This window comes from Doryrhamphus excisus, chromosome 7 (assembly GCF_030265055.1).
Source record: "Doryrhamphus excisus isolate RoL2022-K1 chromosome 7, RoL_Dexc_1.0, whole genome shotgun sequence".
Classification (NCBI taxonomy): domain Eukaryota; kingdom Metazoa; phylum Chordata; class Actinopteri; order Syngnathiformes; family Syngnathidae; genus Doryrhamphus; species Doryrhamphus excisus.
The window spans coordinates 19,545,087-19,563,516 of record NC_080472.1 but is presented as its reverse complement, the minus strand read 5'-3'; the positions used below and the strand labels follow the sequence as shown (position 1 = coordinate 19,563,516).

Genomic DNA, 18,430 nt, shown 5'->3' with positions numbered 1-18,430 from the left:
AAATACATTTTATGTACAGTAATCCTTCGTTTATCACTGTAATGTAGGCCTTTAAATACATTTTATGTACAGTAATCCCTCATTCATCACTGTAAAGTAGCCCTTTAAATACATTTTATGTACAGCAATCCCTCATTTATCACTGTAAAGTAACCCTTTAAATAATTTTTTATGTACCCCTTTTGCAGATGAATTGGCTGAACAATTAAAAACTCCAATAATCAGTGGTCACTTTTACAGTTGAGACAGTCAAAGTGCCCCCCCACCCCCACCCAGTTCAGTAATCCCTCATTCATCACTGTAAAGTAACCCTTTAAATACATTTTATATACAGTAATCCCTCATTCATCACTGTAAAGTAGCCCTTGAAATACATTTTTATGTACAGCAATCTCTCATTCATCACTGTAAAGTAGCCCTTTAAATACATTTTTATGTACAGGAATCCCTCATTTATCACTGTAAAGTCGAGCTAAAAGCTCCGACTGTCAACTCCACATCCAGCACAACTCTGAAGGTGTCAGGGAGTGATATTTCCCCACCGCCATAATTAGCTGGGTGGGGTAAAAAGGCAGGCAAGGCCCTAATTGGCTGCCTCAGAAGGTAGCGGGACTCCAAAAGGTAGCTGAAGGAAGAGTTTGAGGTATTTTTTATTTATTTATTTTTATGATCACCTTTGCTACTTGGATAAGGAGCGCCATCATGCTGTGATTCCTCGCCAAAGAGAGTGGCTGTCTGACCTGTCAACGGCAGCCGTCACGTCGTCTTTTGGAAACACAGTCACCCCCCCTTCGTCACCTCAGCATCTTATTAGCGCACGGCGTCACGCTCTACATTGATATTATTTGCTATTCCGACCCGGGATGTCTGCGCCCGCCACGAGTACGCGTGTCATGTTGCGGCGGCGCGGTAATGAAAACGTGTCGAGCTGGCTGAAAGGGCTGACAGACAGAAAGTGTATTTCACCCGATTGCAACACACTGGAGGAGATGGCAGATGTGATTGGCAAGCGGCAGAAAGTAATACGGCGCGGCATGGGTCTGCGGAAGTGATGAAAACACACATTTACACACACTTTAGCACACACAGATAATGTCAAGTGATTTGGGGGGGGGGGGGGGGATTATCAAAAACACTTTTGCAGTCACAGGAAGGGTAATTGCTCTTGACTGGATTGTTTTTGTTGTCCTTTGACAAAGCATTTAATTACAGCCTTCCAATTGTCATAAATGCTAGCCAGCAGGGTGTATAACGACACTGGGATTCCTCAGGGATTGGTTGGGTATGGTACAGAGGCAGAAAAAACACAACTCCAATAGTCACTGCAGTGGTCACTTTTACAGTTGAGACAGTAAAAGTGACCCCCCCAACCCACCCAGTTCACTAATCCCTCATTTATCACTGTAAAGTAGCTCTTTCAATACATTTTTCTGTACAGCAATCCCTCATTTATCACTGTAAAGTAGCCCTTTAAATACATTTTTATGTTCAACAATCCCTCATTTATCACTGTAAAGTAGCTCTTTAAATAAATTTTTATGTACAGTAATCTCTCGTTTATCACTGTAAAGCAGCCCTTTAAATATTTTTTTTATGTACAGCAATCCCTCATTCATCACTGTAAAGTAGCCCTTTAAATAGATTTTTATGTACAGAAATCCCTCATTCATCACTGTAAAGTAGCCCTTTAAATAGATTTTTATGTACAGAAATCCCTCATTTATCACTGTAAAGTAGGCCTTTAAATACATTTTATACCACTATTCGTGGTATAGTCAAACACGCTCTTTAAGTGCTAGCTGTTTTTAATAACTGACCTATGTAAATCTCTACTGTTTTTAAGGATCTATTGCAAAAAAAAACAAGTCAAAGATCCTCAATGTGACCCAAGTGCTTTGTTGTTTTTGAGGCTATACTGCCAAAAACGCTAGTCAAAGATCCTCAATGTGACAAGAGTGCTTTGTCGTTTTTGAGGACATACCACAAAAAACGCTAGTCAAAGATCCTCAATGTGATCCGAGTGCTTTGTCGTTTTTGAGGACATGCCGCAAAAAAATGCTAGTCAAAGATCCTCAATGTGACAAGAGTGTTTTGTCATTTTTTGAGGATATACTGCAAAAAATGCTAGTCAAAGATCCTCAATATGATAATAGTGCTTTGTCGTTTTTGTGGATATACTGCAAAAAACGCTAGTCAAAGATCCTCAATGTGACCCAAGTGCTTTGTTGTTTTTGAGGCTATACCACAAAAAACACTAGTCAAAGGTCCTCAATGTGACAAGAGTGCTTTGTCGTTTTTGAGGACATACCGCAAAAAACACTAGTCAAAGGTCTTCAATGTGACAAGAGTGCTTTGTCGTTTTTGAGGACATACCGCAAAAATGCTAGTCAAAGATCCTCAATGTGACAAGAGTGCTTTATCATTTTTGTGGATATACAGGAAAAAAACACTAGTCAATGATGCTCAATGTGACAAGAGTGTTTTGGCGTTTTTTGAGGATATACTGCAAAAAATGCTTGTCAAAGATCCTCAATGTGACAAGAGTACTTTGTCGTTTTTGTGGATATACTGCAAAAAACAGTAGGCAAAGATCCTCAATGGGACCCGAGGGCTTTGTCGTTTTTGAGGATCTACAGGGAAAAAAAAACGCTAGTCAAAGATCCTCAATGTGACAATAATGCTTTGTCGTTTTTTGTGGATATATCACAAAAAATGCTAGTCCAAGATCCTCAATGTGACCAGAATGATTTGTCGTTTTTGAGCATATAACGGGAAAAACGCTAGTCAAAGATCCTCATTGTGACCGGAGGCAGGAGCTTCCTGATGTTTTTAAGGGCCGATTGATCAAAGATCTTCCGTGTGATCGGAGCGCTTTGTCATTTTTCAGGACTTACCGACTTACCGTCAAACATCCTTAGTGACCAGAGCACTTTGTTTACGTTACCCATCCTCCATTGTCCTTGCTCCCCTTTTACCCTCCAACCCCATGTGACATCATCCCCGCCCAAATCCGGCTAATCTTCATCGATCATTCATACCTCTTAAGTCCGCAGCGACGCCTAAAGCTCACGGTGTCCGAGATAAGCCATGTTCCATTTATCTAATGAAAGTGGGACCAATATATCTTACGTGTTGATGGCCTCTCGTCAAAGCCTGCACTTGCGTGTTAAGACAACAAGGCCCACTTAAGCCAAGGGCATCCCACCTCGGGGTTTTTAGCAAATCAGCGTTTTAGTTTAGCATTAATTAGTATTGCAGTCATTAGTCATTCCATGAATGTATGAATATTGTTTGACGGCAAGGGTGGGGCACCGCAGACAACAAAGAATTCAACAAAGAACTACTCCTGTAGTCGCAGGGCATGTAAACAACCACCGGGGTCTGTTTTCCTTGCCACTTTCTCATGCACTCCAGATCATTATTGAAGTTAAAACATGTTTCATGCAGTTTCCAGCTATCGGCTGCTTCCAATGAACACCCTGACCTCTAAGTTCATGCTTAGAAAGTCAGATATTCTATGTGTTAACTACAAAAGTATTCTGTTTATTAATATTAATATGATTACTATTAATATTAATTAATCACTATGTTGACACTTTGACACATTATGTCATTGTATGGTCATATCACCTCGTACTTCGGTATGTGACAAAAAATTAAAATTAAAATTAAAATTAAAATTAAAATTAAAATTAAAATTAAAATTAAAATTAAAATTAAAATTAAAATTAAAATTAAAATTAAAATTAAAAAATTAAAAAATTAAAAAATTAAAAAATTAAAAAATTAAAATTAAAATTAAAATTAAAATTAAAATTAAAATTAAAAAATTAAAAGTAAAAAAATAAAATTAAAAAAATTATATTAGGAAAGCAGGAAGTGAACAAATGTAACAGTTACTGATTGTAAAAGTACCAGATGGAGGGGTAGGATTTAATAAGCTTTGCTTCTTCCTACTCCTTTTGGACATGTGGAACTGTGAACTGATTATGTGATGCATTCAATTGTAATATGATGCACGTTCAAATGAAATTAAACCATTACCATTACCACTATGGAATCCTACTTAACAAGGTATTACCGTATTTGCCCTACCTCACTTTGCATCATTCTCCATGTAAGAGTGTATTTCACAGCGGTGCCATTTTTGTGAGGGGATTGGTGCCTAACGGCGCTGCCTCTGGCGCTGCGGCAGAGCTCCAACCTCTTCCACCGTCGTCTGGTCACGCTGCAGCACACTTCTCCAGCTTACATACCGAATGTTATTAAACACCTTGCAAAAATGCTAACTTTTGTAACCTTGCAGGAGGTGCAAGTTAATCACAAGTGTGCATTCTTTTAGGCTAATAGATAGCTTGGAGGTCCTCGTGTCCTTCAACCCTGCAGTAAATCTACATTGTCTTCACTTGGGAATAAATCATTTTTTTCTTCTTGTAATGCAGCTCCTGACCATCGACGACGACTTCTGCGGCCTGGACATGAACGCGCCGCTGGGCGTGTCCGAGATGGTGCGCGGAAGGCCGCTGTTCACGGACGCCAACGATAAAATGACCTCGGTGGTGGCCTATGTCTACAAGAACCACTCGCTGGTCTTCGCGGGCACCAAGAGCGGATGCGTGAAGAAGGTAAGCCGAGTCGGAAGGAAAGATAGTTGTAGTAAAGGCAGATCGACTTTCAGGTCAACTCGCTGAGTCAGCTGTATTTGCTGCAGGAAGAGGTGCTGGAAAGGAGTGTGGAGAGAGTTGGAGTGTTTTGAGGAAGCGGGGGTGTGATGAGGAGAGTCCCCCTTGGGGGGGGATTTTATTCCTGCAGTCAAACCTACAGTATCTGGTGTCTCTGTAGATCCTACGTCCATTACACACACACACACACACACACACACACCGTACATCCCCTGCATCAAGACTTTTCTTCACTTTGGACTTAAATCCCGCACCCCCAGGGCTGCCGATTGGTGCCCACGTCAGCATGTTGCAGAACTTGCTAGACAGCACACATCAGCACGTTGCAGAACTGATTGGACTCTTATCAGTTTCCTCAGGCAAATTTACCCAATACTGTTTTTTTTATGTAAGTAACTGCATGACTTTGTATGACAAGGGCCTAGCATTAGCATTAGCATTAGCATTAGCACCACTTCACCAATTCGCTAACATAGTTGCCGAAAAGGCAATAAAATCAAATTAATACTGCCATGTTAAAGGGGAACGAATAACACATATTTCTTTCCCGAGTTAATATGAGCTAGCTAACAATGCAATGCAATGCTAGCCAAATATGACCATATGCGATTGCAGTGCTTTTGCTGTTTTTAAAGCTTGTCAAAGATTCTCAGTGTGATGGGAACTCCCTGCTGTTTTTGAGGATCGACAACAAAAATGCGAGTCAAAGATCCTCTATATGTGATGGGAACTCCCTGCTGTTTTTGAGGATCGACAACAAAAATGCGAGTTAAAGATCCTCTATATGTGATGGGAAGTCCCTGCTGTTTTTGAGGATCGACAACAAAAATGCGAGTCAAAGATTCTCTATATATGATGAGAGCTCCTCGTTGTTGTTGAAAGTAGTCAAATATCATCTTATGCAACCTCAGCACGTTGTTGTTTTTAAGGTTCTGCTGCAGAAACACTAGTCAAAGATCCAAACACTAGTCAAAGATCCTCTATATGCGATGTGCTGCTTTTGAGGACCTACTGTGAAAATGCTAGCCAAATATGACCATATGCGATTGCAGTGCTTTCCTGTTTTTAAAGCTTGTCAAAGATTCTCAGTGTAATGGGAACTCCCTGCTGTTTTTGAAGACTTCCTGCAAAAATGTTGCCAATCATAAATATGTTTCCATTTTTTAGAATGTCTACTCAAAGATTCTCTATATATGATGGGAACTCCCTGCTGTTTTTGAGGATCGACAACAAAAATGCGAGTCAAAGATCCTCCATATGTGACGGGAACTCCTTGCTATTTTTGAAGACTTCCTGCAAAAATGTTGCCAATCATAAATACGCTTCCATGTTTTAGAATCTCTAGTCAAAGATTCTCTATAACTGATGGGAACTCCCTGCTGTTTTTGAGGATTGACAACAAAAATGCGAGTCAATGATCCTCTATATGTAATGGGAACTTCTTGCTATTTTGAAGACTTCCTGCAAAAATGTTGCCAATCATAAATACGCTTCCATTTTTTAGAATCTCTAGTCAAAGATTCTCTATAACTGATGGGAACTCCTTGCTGTTTTTGAGGATCGACCACAAAAATGAGTCAATGATCCTCTATATGTGCTTGAAACTTGTTGCTGCTGTTTTTGAGCATATTCTGCAAAAACACAAATCAAAGACGCTCAAATACGATCAAAATGTTGTGCTGTTTTTAAGGATGTACTGCAAAAATGCCGGTAAAAACGAGCTGTGTGAAGTTCAGGCCACGTTTGTCCCATGGCGTCGGTAGTTTTTGAACACGTCACACTTTGAGCTCTCAGCCAAACATGATTTTCCCCCACAAGGCTGCGGTTAAACGTCATGGATAAGCCAGGTATCAGCGTGTTGCGGCTTGTACCGTAGGCGCCCCCCATATGCCCTCTCCTCCGGGCTAATGGGATGATGCCGTGCTGCCGCCTGTGATGGACGGGCGGCGGGAGCTTTTTTTTTTTTTGCTGGTGTCGTAAGGCCGCAGCTGAGACTAATTCCTGGCCTCGCAGGTCTGGGGGGAAAAAGGGTTTTTTTTTACGGGAGGAGTGAAGCAAAGGAAGAGTTGAGCTGGAGGACATGGAGTTTATTCCTGACGTGTCTTCAAGTGATGAAAAGGAGAGAAATATGGCCGACACACACAGAGCGATTTTGACATTGTTTGTTATGCTTGATGACTGGCCCCTTCCTGTGTTTGTTTTGCCGCTTTTATTGCACTCAGGAGCGGAGTGGCGAAGGCGTCGCGAGGCAATAACGGCGGCGCAGCAGAGCAGCTATGTAATCATATTTTATACCTGCTGCTCATGTATGATAATGAGCAGGAAATTTAGTGTCTGCCGGTAATAAAAGCACCGCCGCTGCTCGATATTGTCTTTGCTTAAGGACGCTAATGACAGGAAGTCGCTACTGTTTTTGGGGTCATCCTATGTGACTGTAGGACTTTGCTGTTTTTGCAGATCTATCGCAAAAGTGCAAGTGAAACACCGTCTTTGACCAGAGCACTTTGCTGTTTTTTATCAGTCTACCAAAATGACAGGTACTTCCTGCTATTTTTAAGGATCTGCTGTACTAGGAACCTGCTTAAAAAGAGTCAAAGATCCTCTATATGACTGTCGCACTTTGATGGGTTTTTAAGGCTCAACTGCACAACAAGTCAAACATCATCTTTGACCACAGTGCTTCGCTGTTTTTAGAATCTACTGCAGTAGAAAATGTTCCTCAATGGGAGAGGAGCACTTTGCTGTTTTTGAATGCAAGTCAAACATCCCATGTGACTAGATGTTTTGCCATTTTTGTGGGTGTACCTCAAAATGTGTAAGTCAAACTTCTTCTCGAAAGAATCTACAAAAATGATTCCTTCTCGCTGTTTTTAAGGATCTACTTCAAAAATGGTTAAAGTTCCTCAATGGGAGAGGAGCACTTTGCTGTTTTTGAATGCAAATCAAACATCCCGTGTGACTAGATGTTTTGCCATTTTTGTGGGTGTACATCAAAATGTGTAAGTCAAACTTCTTCTACAAAGAATCTACAAAAATAATAGCTAAAGATTCCTTCTTGCTGTTTTTGAGAATCTACTTCAAAAATGGTTAAAGTTCCTCAATGGGAGAGGAGCACTTTGCTGTTTTTGAATGCAAGTCAAACATCCCGTGTGACTAGATGCTTCTTCTTCAAAGAATCTACAAAAATGATAGTTAAAGATTCCTTCTTGCTGTTTTTGAGGATCTACTGCAAAAAATGGTTAAAGTTCCTCAATGGGAGAGGAGCACTTTGCTGTTTTTGAATGCAAGTCAAACATCCCGTGTGACTAGATGCTTCTTCTTTAAAGAATCTACAAAAATGATAGTTAAAGATTTCTTCTCGCTGTTTTTGAGGATCTACAGTTTTGCCGCCTTTATGTGAAAGCAGCTGTTGTTGCCATTGTTCTCCTCCGAGGGTCAGACTATACACATATGGCAGACATCTTTGACAGAAGGTGATCAATATTCTGCCATCACAGTGCACACACACACACACACGCACGCACACACACACATACACACATATACACACACAGCCCCATTACAAGCCAATACTCCCCTCCCATATGCATCCCGGGCCCCGCCCCAGCCGTTAAAGTGTATACCATTAGATGACATCACAGGCAATAAAAGACAACAGCACAACAATAAAAGGCCCGAGGCTTCAGTCCACCTCCTTGCTTTATAAGCCCCCCCCACCCCGGCAGACTAATGGATGTTGATTTATATACACTCACCCACCTCAACTTGCTCCGTCCAGCCTTCCCTGGCTCCCTTTTTGTTGCTTTTAACTGTTATTTATAGTCCTGGGAGCGACACATCGGGCGGAATAAAAATGAGCATTACGGTAAAATAGTGTGGAGTGGCTTGAGGTTCGGGGAGGGGGGGGGGGCACTTTTATAACATAGTGAATTTATGAGGGACGGGAAGCATTGGGGTAAATGAAATTTAGTTCACCGGTGAAATGTTTCTATTTGATGATGTTTACTTTGGCCTACAACGTGTTGGCTTTCCGACCAAACATTAGCATCATTTATATTCACTTTAGGGAGGCTTAATTGCGTAATAACAGAATTATTCAGCCTATCCCAGCTGTCTTCGGGCGAGAGGCGGGGTACACCCTGGACTGGTGGCCAGCCAATCACAGGGCACATATAGACAAACAACCATTCACACTCACATTCATACCTATGGACAATTTGGAGTCGCTAATTAACCTAGCATGTTTTTGGGATGAAACCGGAATACCCGGAGAACATGCAAACTCCACACTGAGATGGAGAGTGGAATTGAACCCTGGTCACCTAGCTGTGAGGTCTATGCGCTAACCACTCGACCACCGTGCAGCCCAATAACAGAATTATTTAGCATTTAATGCACTATGTACTTTTCCGTGCAAGAAGCTCTGTTCATTTGCGGCCCATCTAGCTCACACATGATATCGAACCGGACTGCAAGTCCACCCTGAATGCTCATGAGGGCTGCCGTTTGACGCCCCTGCACAACCTGAAGCTCTATTGTTCCATTTGTAGGATCATGATGGCAATTTAATGGCATTGAATGAGACAAGACCTTTGTTTTTTTTTTTAAAGATTTCTCTGGTTGATGCCGTCTGATGGTTATTGGACTGAACCATTATGGGATGGTTGGGTTGAGGGTGGTCCCGGGGTCCTGAAGGACAGCCGAAGGGCAAGTGGTATTTTTTGGGGGTGACATTGAATCGTGGTCAATACCATTCATTCATTCATTTTCTACCGCTTATCCTCAAGAGGGTCACGGGGGTGCTGGAGCCTATCCCAGCTGTCTTCGGGCGAGAGGCGGGGTACACCCTGGACTGGTGGCCAGCCAATCACAGGGCACATATAGACAAACAACCATTCACACTCACATTCATACCTATGGACAATTTGGAGTCGCTAATTAACCTAGCATGTTTTTGGAATGTGGGAGGAAACCGGAGTACCCGGAGAAAACATGCAAACATGCAAACTCCACATGGTGGAATTGAACTCGGGCCTCCTAGCTGTGAGGTCTGCACGCTAACCACTCGACCGCCGTGCAGCTTAGTCAATACCAGTTTGCGATAAATCTTACTCAAAATTATTTTATTATTATGAAGCATATATAGCGCAGCCCCCGGCTAGCAACAGCTAGCTAGCTAGCTTTCGTCACCCTCTTTCCCTGATTGAGTGACTAATACATTTGGTTATGTCACATGTTTGTCTGGTGGGTGGCGCTAATGGCCTTTTCAGTCAGTCGTTAATCAGCCGGCATAAAAACACAAAATGCTTTATAGCCGAGTAGCGCTAATAAATAAACGGGCGCTAAGACGCAGCCTCGCTTTGCCAAGACGGTATCGATCGGAGCCGGCGAATTTCATTCCGTTGTTGACTTCTGATCATCTTCATGCAGAAACACGTCATTGTAGCAGTGACTCAGTTAATGGAGAGACTAAGTCATATCTTTTATTATTGACTTAATGTCGTCTTATTTTGGTCATCACGCATGCAACGAATATAAGAGCCTGCTAATTGAATAGAGGAGCTAATTGGATCATTTACAATCATCTCCGGATGAAAACGTGAAGGTCTTTTGATGGATACCTCCCGCGGCGGGAAGTGAATGAAGCATATGGCATCTGCTTGGTCTTCACTCCGAGATGGAGATGTGATGGAGTTAAACCTCTTACACATCACCGCACCTTCCCATGAGAGGTCAAGAGGAAATCCTCCTTTAGTTTCTGGTCATGTGGTCCTCCTGCACATTAGCATGGATGGAAGCCAGGGGAGATGGAATGGAGGGCCTCCTGCGGAGGTGCTAATGCTGCTGACCTTGAACCTAACACACACACACACACACACACACATACATACATCCAGAACGTCCAGTACGTCTTCTGGAGTGTCATATGAGATGATGACATCAGCAAAGCGTGTCAATTCCAACACGGGTTACTTAATGTTTGTTGTTTTTGCGGAGGGAAAAAAGGTCAAAGTTATCCTTCGACCTTCTGTCAATTTTGCTCGTCTTTGTAATGCCCGACTTTGTGCTCCAGCTGATCCCGACATGGCAGACATTTATCTGCCATGTCTGTCATTTTTCCACTCACCGGCTTCCCTTTTATGTCATCATTATGCCTGCAGTGGACAGCTAGTAGATAGAAATATTGCTTTTTTTTAAACCTATTTTTAAAGATACAGCATAGTACTCAATGCAAATGAAATATCTAATTTACAATTTTACTGTATTTATTTATTTTTTGGACAAAATGAAGACCGCATTTTGCTGTGTTTTTTTTTTAAAAAAACATTTTTTAAAGATTTTTTTTTAATTTAAAAAACATATTAACATTCTATGAATTAACCTGTAAAATATGTTTTTAAAGAATGAATTAAAATATGTATTCAGTCCTATAAAATTAAAAAATATTTCATTGTTAGTAGTAACTGTACAGTAGCAATGTATATAAATATACATTGAGAAAAATATTATTGTTATTATTATTATTAGTAGAAGTAGTAATTAATCACAAATCATAGTAATAGTATTATTAATAATTAGGTTATTAATTTCTTTCATTAATGATGTTATACTTTTTAGACTATGGGTAAACATAGGGTAAGATATACACTGTATCTTTTAGCATGTTTATAATTTTCAGTTTATTTGGAGCTATTAATATATAATATATCATATATCATATATCATATATCATATATCATATATCATATATCATAGTGTCTTGTCACTTATCTTTCATTTTCATTTTAATGCAATACAGTAAAAATGGGCATATTTCAGACAAGGTTAAAAGTGATGATTAATTGTGATAAATTAATCCGAGAACTGTGATTAATCTGGTGACAAATTATTATCATTTGACAGCCCTTTTTGCTGTTCATAAAATAATTATAATAATTAATTTGTGTCATAATTATGATTGTAAATTATTAATAATTAAAATAATGAATAATAATGAATAATAATGAAATAAAAACAATAATAATACATTTCCCTAAATAAATAAATAATATATAAAATAAATAATAAAATAATTAATTAAATAATTGCTATGAAAAATAATTAATAATAATAAAATAAAGAAAAAAAAGTAATACATCTCCCTAAATAAATAAATAATATAAAATAAATAATACAATAGTTAATTAAATAATTGCTATGAAATGATAATGATAATGAATAATGATATGATTTTTAACAATAACTACAGTGAGTTGATTTTTGCCTGAAATGATCTTGAAATCAGCTCTCTCTCCGTACAGATTAAATACTGACATTTGTTGTTAATCTACATGATTAAAAAGTTAAAAAGATTAAAAACTTAAAAAGATAAGTTGAGAGTGGAGCCTTATTGATTCCAACTTTCATCCCATTATTTTCCAATTTCCCCATCCCTGAGTCCATTACAATGCAACCATGCTTCACCTATGGATTCAATAACCAGGCCGGATGTTTATTGCCTCCTTGTTTGTCCTGTAGGTCGCTTGGTGTGTGTGTGTGTGTGATGGGGGGGCTATAAATGCAGATTATTTTAAAGTGCCAAACAAGGGGGGGGCGCGGTCAGTGGAGCAGAGGATTAACTGCTTAAAGCTAATGATGAAATATACCGTCGGACGTGTCGGTATTGTGCTGCCAATCCGGATGGACGCCCCCCCCCCCCCCCCCGGTTATCGAAACACCGTGCACGTCCAGGCAAACACGCATGTGTGATTGTAGTCCGAGCGCTCCACTCCGAAAGTGCTGCATTCGGAATGTTAATGCTCCCTTCCCGCACTGTTAAGTATTCCTCGGCAGTGCTCCCCCGGTTGTCTAAAGCATGCTCTGTGGTGCGTTGCCATGGTAGCAGGCAGCGAGTATGGACATAGGTTGGAATGTATACAAGTCATTAGCGCTGTGGTGGCAAAGCAGACATACTGTACATTACACGTCTCGATACTCCAAAACATGGAATGGGAATGCGTGTCGGAAGCGAGGAGCCGCCTGGTAGTGATGGAACACGTATTCCGGAACAACGCTATACAGAAGTTTTCCGTTTTTGCTATGCAATGAGACACATTTAGGGAAATTTACGGCATGGAAAATTGAGTCTCGTGACAGGGAAAAGTGTGAAGATGTGTCTACATCTTGGATTTGCAATTAGCAGGATAGCACAGATGCATGGATATGTTGCACCGTAGGGCTTACTTTGACGCATTGGACCCACCCGCCCCCCCCCCCCAACTGGAGTGTTCCTGCATCAGCGTGTTTGCTAGGCCTGTGACTTCTGTACTAATGTTTTGCTGCAATTTCCCTCATTTTTGTGTCTTATTTGATTATTTCGATGGTCCCATCCATGCATCCGTATTCTTCCACTTCCACTGCTCGCTGGGGGCAGCATCCTGGGAAGGGGGTCCCAGATTTCCCTCTACTTTGCTCCATTTATATTTATAATTTTTTAAATTTATATGATATTTTTTGGCCATAATATTATTATGTTATTCTTGTCAAATTCCAACTTTTTTTATTACAACTTTTTTACGAAAATGGCCCATTTTTTGCACTTTGGACCCCCCTGTGTTAAATATTTTTTTTAATTGGCCCCACTCATAACAAAAGACCCAAGACCTGCCTGTTGCCGAGGAGGGCCATGGGTGGAATAAATTAAAACAAAGGACTTCCCGACTTAATTTAAAAAATAAAATAAAATGAAACTCTATGCTGCTAAAATGACATTATTTTTCTCATAATATTACAATTTTTGTTTCTTAATATTTTGACTTTATTCTTGTAAAAAAAAATTCAATTCCATGTAATTATCCAACTACAGTATTTCACTTGTAATAAATGTTCTTCTGGTAACTATGATTTTATTCCCATAATATTTAGAATTTATTTTTATAATGTTTTAACTTTGTCGGCAACTTAATTTTCCAAAAATATTTGTTTCTTATTATATTAATTTTTTTAAATTTATATTTATAGTTTATATATTTATATTCAGGGCTCGACAATAACGATGTACCGATGGCCCGGGGCAAGTTAAAACAAAATTGGGGCAAGTAAATCCAATCATTAATATTCCCATCGGGCAAGTGCACTTTAGCATGCCATACTGCCAAGAGTTTTTTTTTAAAGCGGTTCTTGTTGGGTGTTGGTAAAACACGGACTGCGTAATTCCGGTGGTAATTAGCAAACCAATCCTTGCAAATCTTGAAATGGACCAATCAGAATCGTTTATTTAGACCGCGGTCCGTAATCCACAGTCCGCGTTTTACCCACACCCGTTCTTGTTCGCGATCAACCAATCAGCGATCGTTTTACTAGGAAAACATCTATCATGGCGTCCCTGCCAACATCGTCAAAAGTGATGAACCAGTGCCTCCTAAACAAGTATTTTATTAGCGGCAGCAAATCAAATGATGGCACAGGTGAGTGAATCACGTTGCTGTGACAATTTGAAGTGGTCACAATGAAACACCACCCATTAGATCCAATACCAAGTGCTGATTTTGCACAAGCTGCAAAATCTATCGGTTCAATTTCTCTGTGTATTTTTCTCACCTTTGCTTCACAAATTATTGTTTGACCATTGAACATTTTTTCTGGATTAAAAACACTTTACTAGTACACAAATGTGTCTATTCAATAATGTTTCATTGTGGTGCACAACTTATAAAAAATTTGTGGAGATGTATGTTAAATACATCTCCACAAATTTTCAGACATTCCTCCAAATACAATGCATCAGTACTATTATCCGATGAATTATCAGCATATATTGATATATGATATCATTATGGCACTTTTCATTTTACATGGGGCAAGTTCGGGCAAGTAGTTCTCACCTTAAGGATTCCCTATGGGCAAGTCATTTTTGTTTTTAACGTAGAGCCCTGATATTATATTTTTTGCCATAATATTATTATGTGTTTTGCTGCAATTTGCCTCATTTTTGTGTCTTATTTTATTATTTTTTATATTTATAAATTTATATGATATTTTTTGGTCATAATATTGTAATGTTATTCTTGTCAAATTCCAACTTTTTTTTATTACAACTTTTTTTCTGTAAATGGCCCCTTGGTTGCACTTTGGACCCCCCCCCCCCCCCCTTTGTTAAACTTTTTTTTTTAATTGGCCCTACTCATAATAAAAGACCCAAGACCTGTTGTCAGAGGGGCTGACTTCCTTATTAGGGAGCATGTTGAGCGTGTGACCAATCACAGCGGAGGAGGGCCGTGGGTTGAATAAATTAAAACAAAGGACTTCCTGACTTAATTAAAAAATAATAATATGAAACTCTATGCTACTAAAATGACATTATTTTTCTCATAATATTAAAATTTTTGTTTCTTAATATTTTGACTTTATTCTTATATCGTTACGGTGGATTCGTCGATCCATTTCCCTCTACCTTACCCCGATACAAACAATTGTGCTGTGCTTGATCCCAGCGCTCACACAATCCAAAAAAGCTGGAATTTAGGTGTGAAGTAGTGTGAGTCCGCCCCGACATGGTGTGTATTTATAGATGCCTTTTCTGCTCCCTGCTGCTCTTTTATAATTGATAAGCTGCAAGGATGCACACACGCGCATGCCTGCTCACTGACTTCCTGGTAACTACTTTACCTCGACCCCTCCCGAAAAAAAAGGAAAATTTCATCCAGACAAGATAGTGGCAGCCAGGAGAAATGGGTCCTCGCCATTAAGGCAAGTACCCGTGTGCGGCAGAGGCCAATTGAGCTGGCAGACATTGGAGAGGCCATTCCTGTGGACGCTGAAGGGCCTCGACGGGCAAAATGGCCTATGATGCTTTTTACACTTTTCTGACCCATCAATGTAGTTACAATGTTGTAATATGTTCTTAAACCACGTCAAAGTTTCAGATAATGAGGTTTGCGCATTTTGGAAGTGAGCCCTGAAAGAAGTTTGGGATGGTTCAAAACGCTCAGTTTCAAAAGGCGTGGTAAAACTGGCCCCTTTGTGATGTCACAGAGGGGCTGACTTCTTTTTGTATTTTTTATTTTATTTTATTTTTTTTTTACTATTGTTGATCTAAATGTCCTTACATGCTAAACATATTTGCTGTGTGTCAGGAAAGATGTAAGCTACGACTTCGCTGTACTATGAAATTTTATTTGCCGTTATTTGATGTTTTTGTTATGCGAAAAAAAAATAACAGCAGCAAGAAAAATTCCCATAACAACAACAGTGACAAACAGGAGTGCACCAATCACAGCGGAGGAGGGCCATGGGTGGAATAAATTAAAACAGAGGACTTCCCAACTTAATTTTTTTTTAAATATATGAAACTCTATGCTACTAAATATGACATTATTTTTCTCATAATATTAAATTTTTTGTTTCTTAATATTTTGACTTTATTCTTGTAAAAAAAAATGTATTTCCATGTATTTATCCGACTACAATATTTCACTTGTAATAAATGTTCTTCTGGTAACTATGATTTTATTCCCATAATATTTAGAATTCACGTTTTATAATTTTGTCGGCAACCAAATTTTCCAAAAATATTTGTTTCTTATTATGTTACATTTTTTAAAATTTATATTTATAAATTTATATGATTTTTTTGTCATAATATTATAATGTTATTCTTATCAAATTCAATTTTTTTTATTACAACTTTTTCCGAAAATGGCCCCTTGGTTGCACCCCCCCCCCCACCCCCTCATGTTAAACCTTTTTTAGAGGGGCTGACTTCTTTATATGGTTCATAGTTAGGGAGCACGTTGGGCGTGTGACCAATTACAGCGGAGGGTGGAGGGGGTGGGTGGAATAAATTTAAAACGGAGTGTTTTGGCAGGAAGCACAAATCCAAGAAAATACAACTGGAATAGGTGCAGATTCTGGAAGATCAAAAATGTTTTCTGTGCCGGTTATTGTGTGTAGCGGCTCTATGATGTTGGTTCAACGCCATATCAGATATAAGTGCGTGGGAGCGCTGGATAATCGGATGGGATATCGTTAATTTGTGCTCCGACGGTGGAAAATCAATAGCACGTCTGGCTTCGCATCACACGGGAAGGGGGGGTTCTAGTAGTAGTAGTGGATGGATGGCCGGCCGTAACCTTGCTGGGCCCGCCGTGTAATTTTCCATTAATGCCTCCCGTAGTGTTGATTTACACTCTGGAAGTGAAGAAGAAGAACTTTGTGGGGGGAGGCGGGGGAGGGGGGGCATTAAATGGAGAGTAACGTCCTTTTATGGTGTGGGAATGGAAATATTTGTCAGTGGAATGTGAGGAAGTTTTCTGTATTCTGTATTGTATTGGCAGGTAAGCACCCCGAGGCCCCTTGCCCCCGGCCCCCCAGCCAATCATCCTTGGCTGCAGGTCTCTTGGGTGAACCCGATGCCCTCGCTGACCTTTTTTCTCCTTCCTCCACTACTCCCGTCTTCCTGCTTTGCTCTATCTTCCCTGCAGTTGCTTCTGAACTGGGTCACTTTCTCTCCATAGGCTGATACGACACATGCTTGCTATTACGTAGCATAGGTTAGTCAACTACGGGTTATACAAATTGTTTACATTTGTGACCATAGCATTTCAGTATGTGGAATCAAACTATGGAATGGATTGAGTAAGGACCTCAAACAATGCACAACGATGAGCCAATTCAAGAAACAATACAAGCAGTTGATGTTTGCTAAATACAAGGATGAAGAGTCTTCAACCAGTCATGATGTGCTATATATATATATATATATATATATCACTGTATTGACACTTACTATGGTACCCATTATGTCATTGGATGGTCATATCAACTTGTACTTCGGTACGTGACAAAAATAAATAAATAAAAAAATAAAATGAATATATAAATAAAAATTAATAAAATACATTAAAAATTTTTTTAAATTATATTAGGAAAGCAGGAAGTGAACAAATGTAACAGTTAGTGATTGTAATAGTACCAGATTAATTAAATTATTAAAAAAAATTAAATTAAATTACATTAAATTACATTAAATTACATTAAATTATACAATATATCACCACATAAACACACACAAATGTACTAAAAATTGGTACTGTTGATTACCGGGAATTGGGACTACCATCACTTATTATTGAAAGCAGGAAGTGAACAAATGTAACAGTTACTGATTGTAAAAGTACCAGATGGAGGGGTAGGATTTAATAAGCTTTGCTTCTTCCTACTCCTTTTGGACATGTGGAACTGTGAACTGATTATGGGATGCATTCAATTGTAATCTGATGCATGTTGAAATGAAATTCTACCATTACCATTACTTCGGCATGTGACATAAATAAATAAATAAATAAATGCAAAAAATAAATAAATAAATACAAATTAATAAAATACATTTAAAAATAAAAAATACATAAATAAACATTAATAAATACAAAAAAATAAAAATTAATAAAATACATTAAAAAAACTATATTAGGAAAGCAGGAAGTGAACAAATGTAACAGTTACTGACTGTAAAAGTACCAGATGGAGGGGTAGGATTTAATAAGCTTTGCTTCTTCCTACTCCTTTCGGACATGTGGAACTGTGAACTGATTATGTGATGCATTCAATTGTAATCTGATGCATGTTCAAATGAAATTCAACCATTACCATTACCATTATTCATACGGAAGGTGGCGAGGAGTTGTCGTGTGTGGCGGCAGCACTTCTCTCTCTACGTGTTTGTTTTGCTTTATTTGGCCAATCACTGCTTTTCTTGCACATTCCTTCAT

General features: G+C 39.1%; 1 protein-coding gene across 3 annotated transcripts in view; it reads left to right on the top strand.

Moving 5' to 3' along the window:
* The window catches only part of plxna4 (plexin A4), a 171,808-nt gene that overhangs the window by 24,200 nt on the left and 129,178 nt on the right, over window positions 1-18,430 (top strand). For all 3 annotated transcript variants that reach the window (XM_058078395.1, XM_058078396.1, XM_058078397.1), the window contains exon 3: window positions 4,443-4,625. In XM_058078395.1, the coding sequence (XP_057934378.1) occupies window positions 4,443-4,625 (183 nt within the window). The remainder of the gene's footprint in view (window positions 1-4,442; window positions 4,626-18,430) is intronic.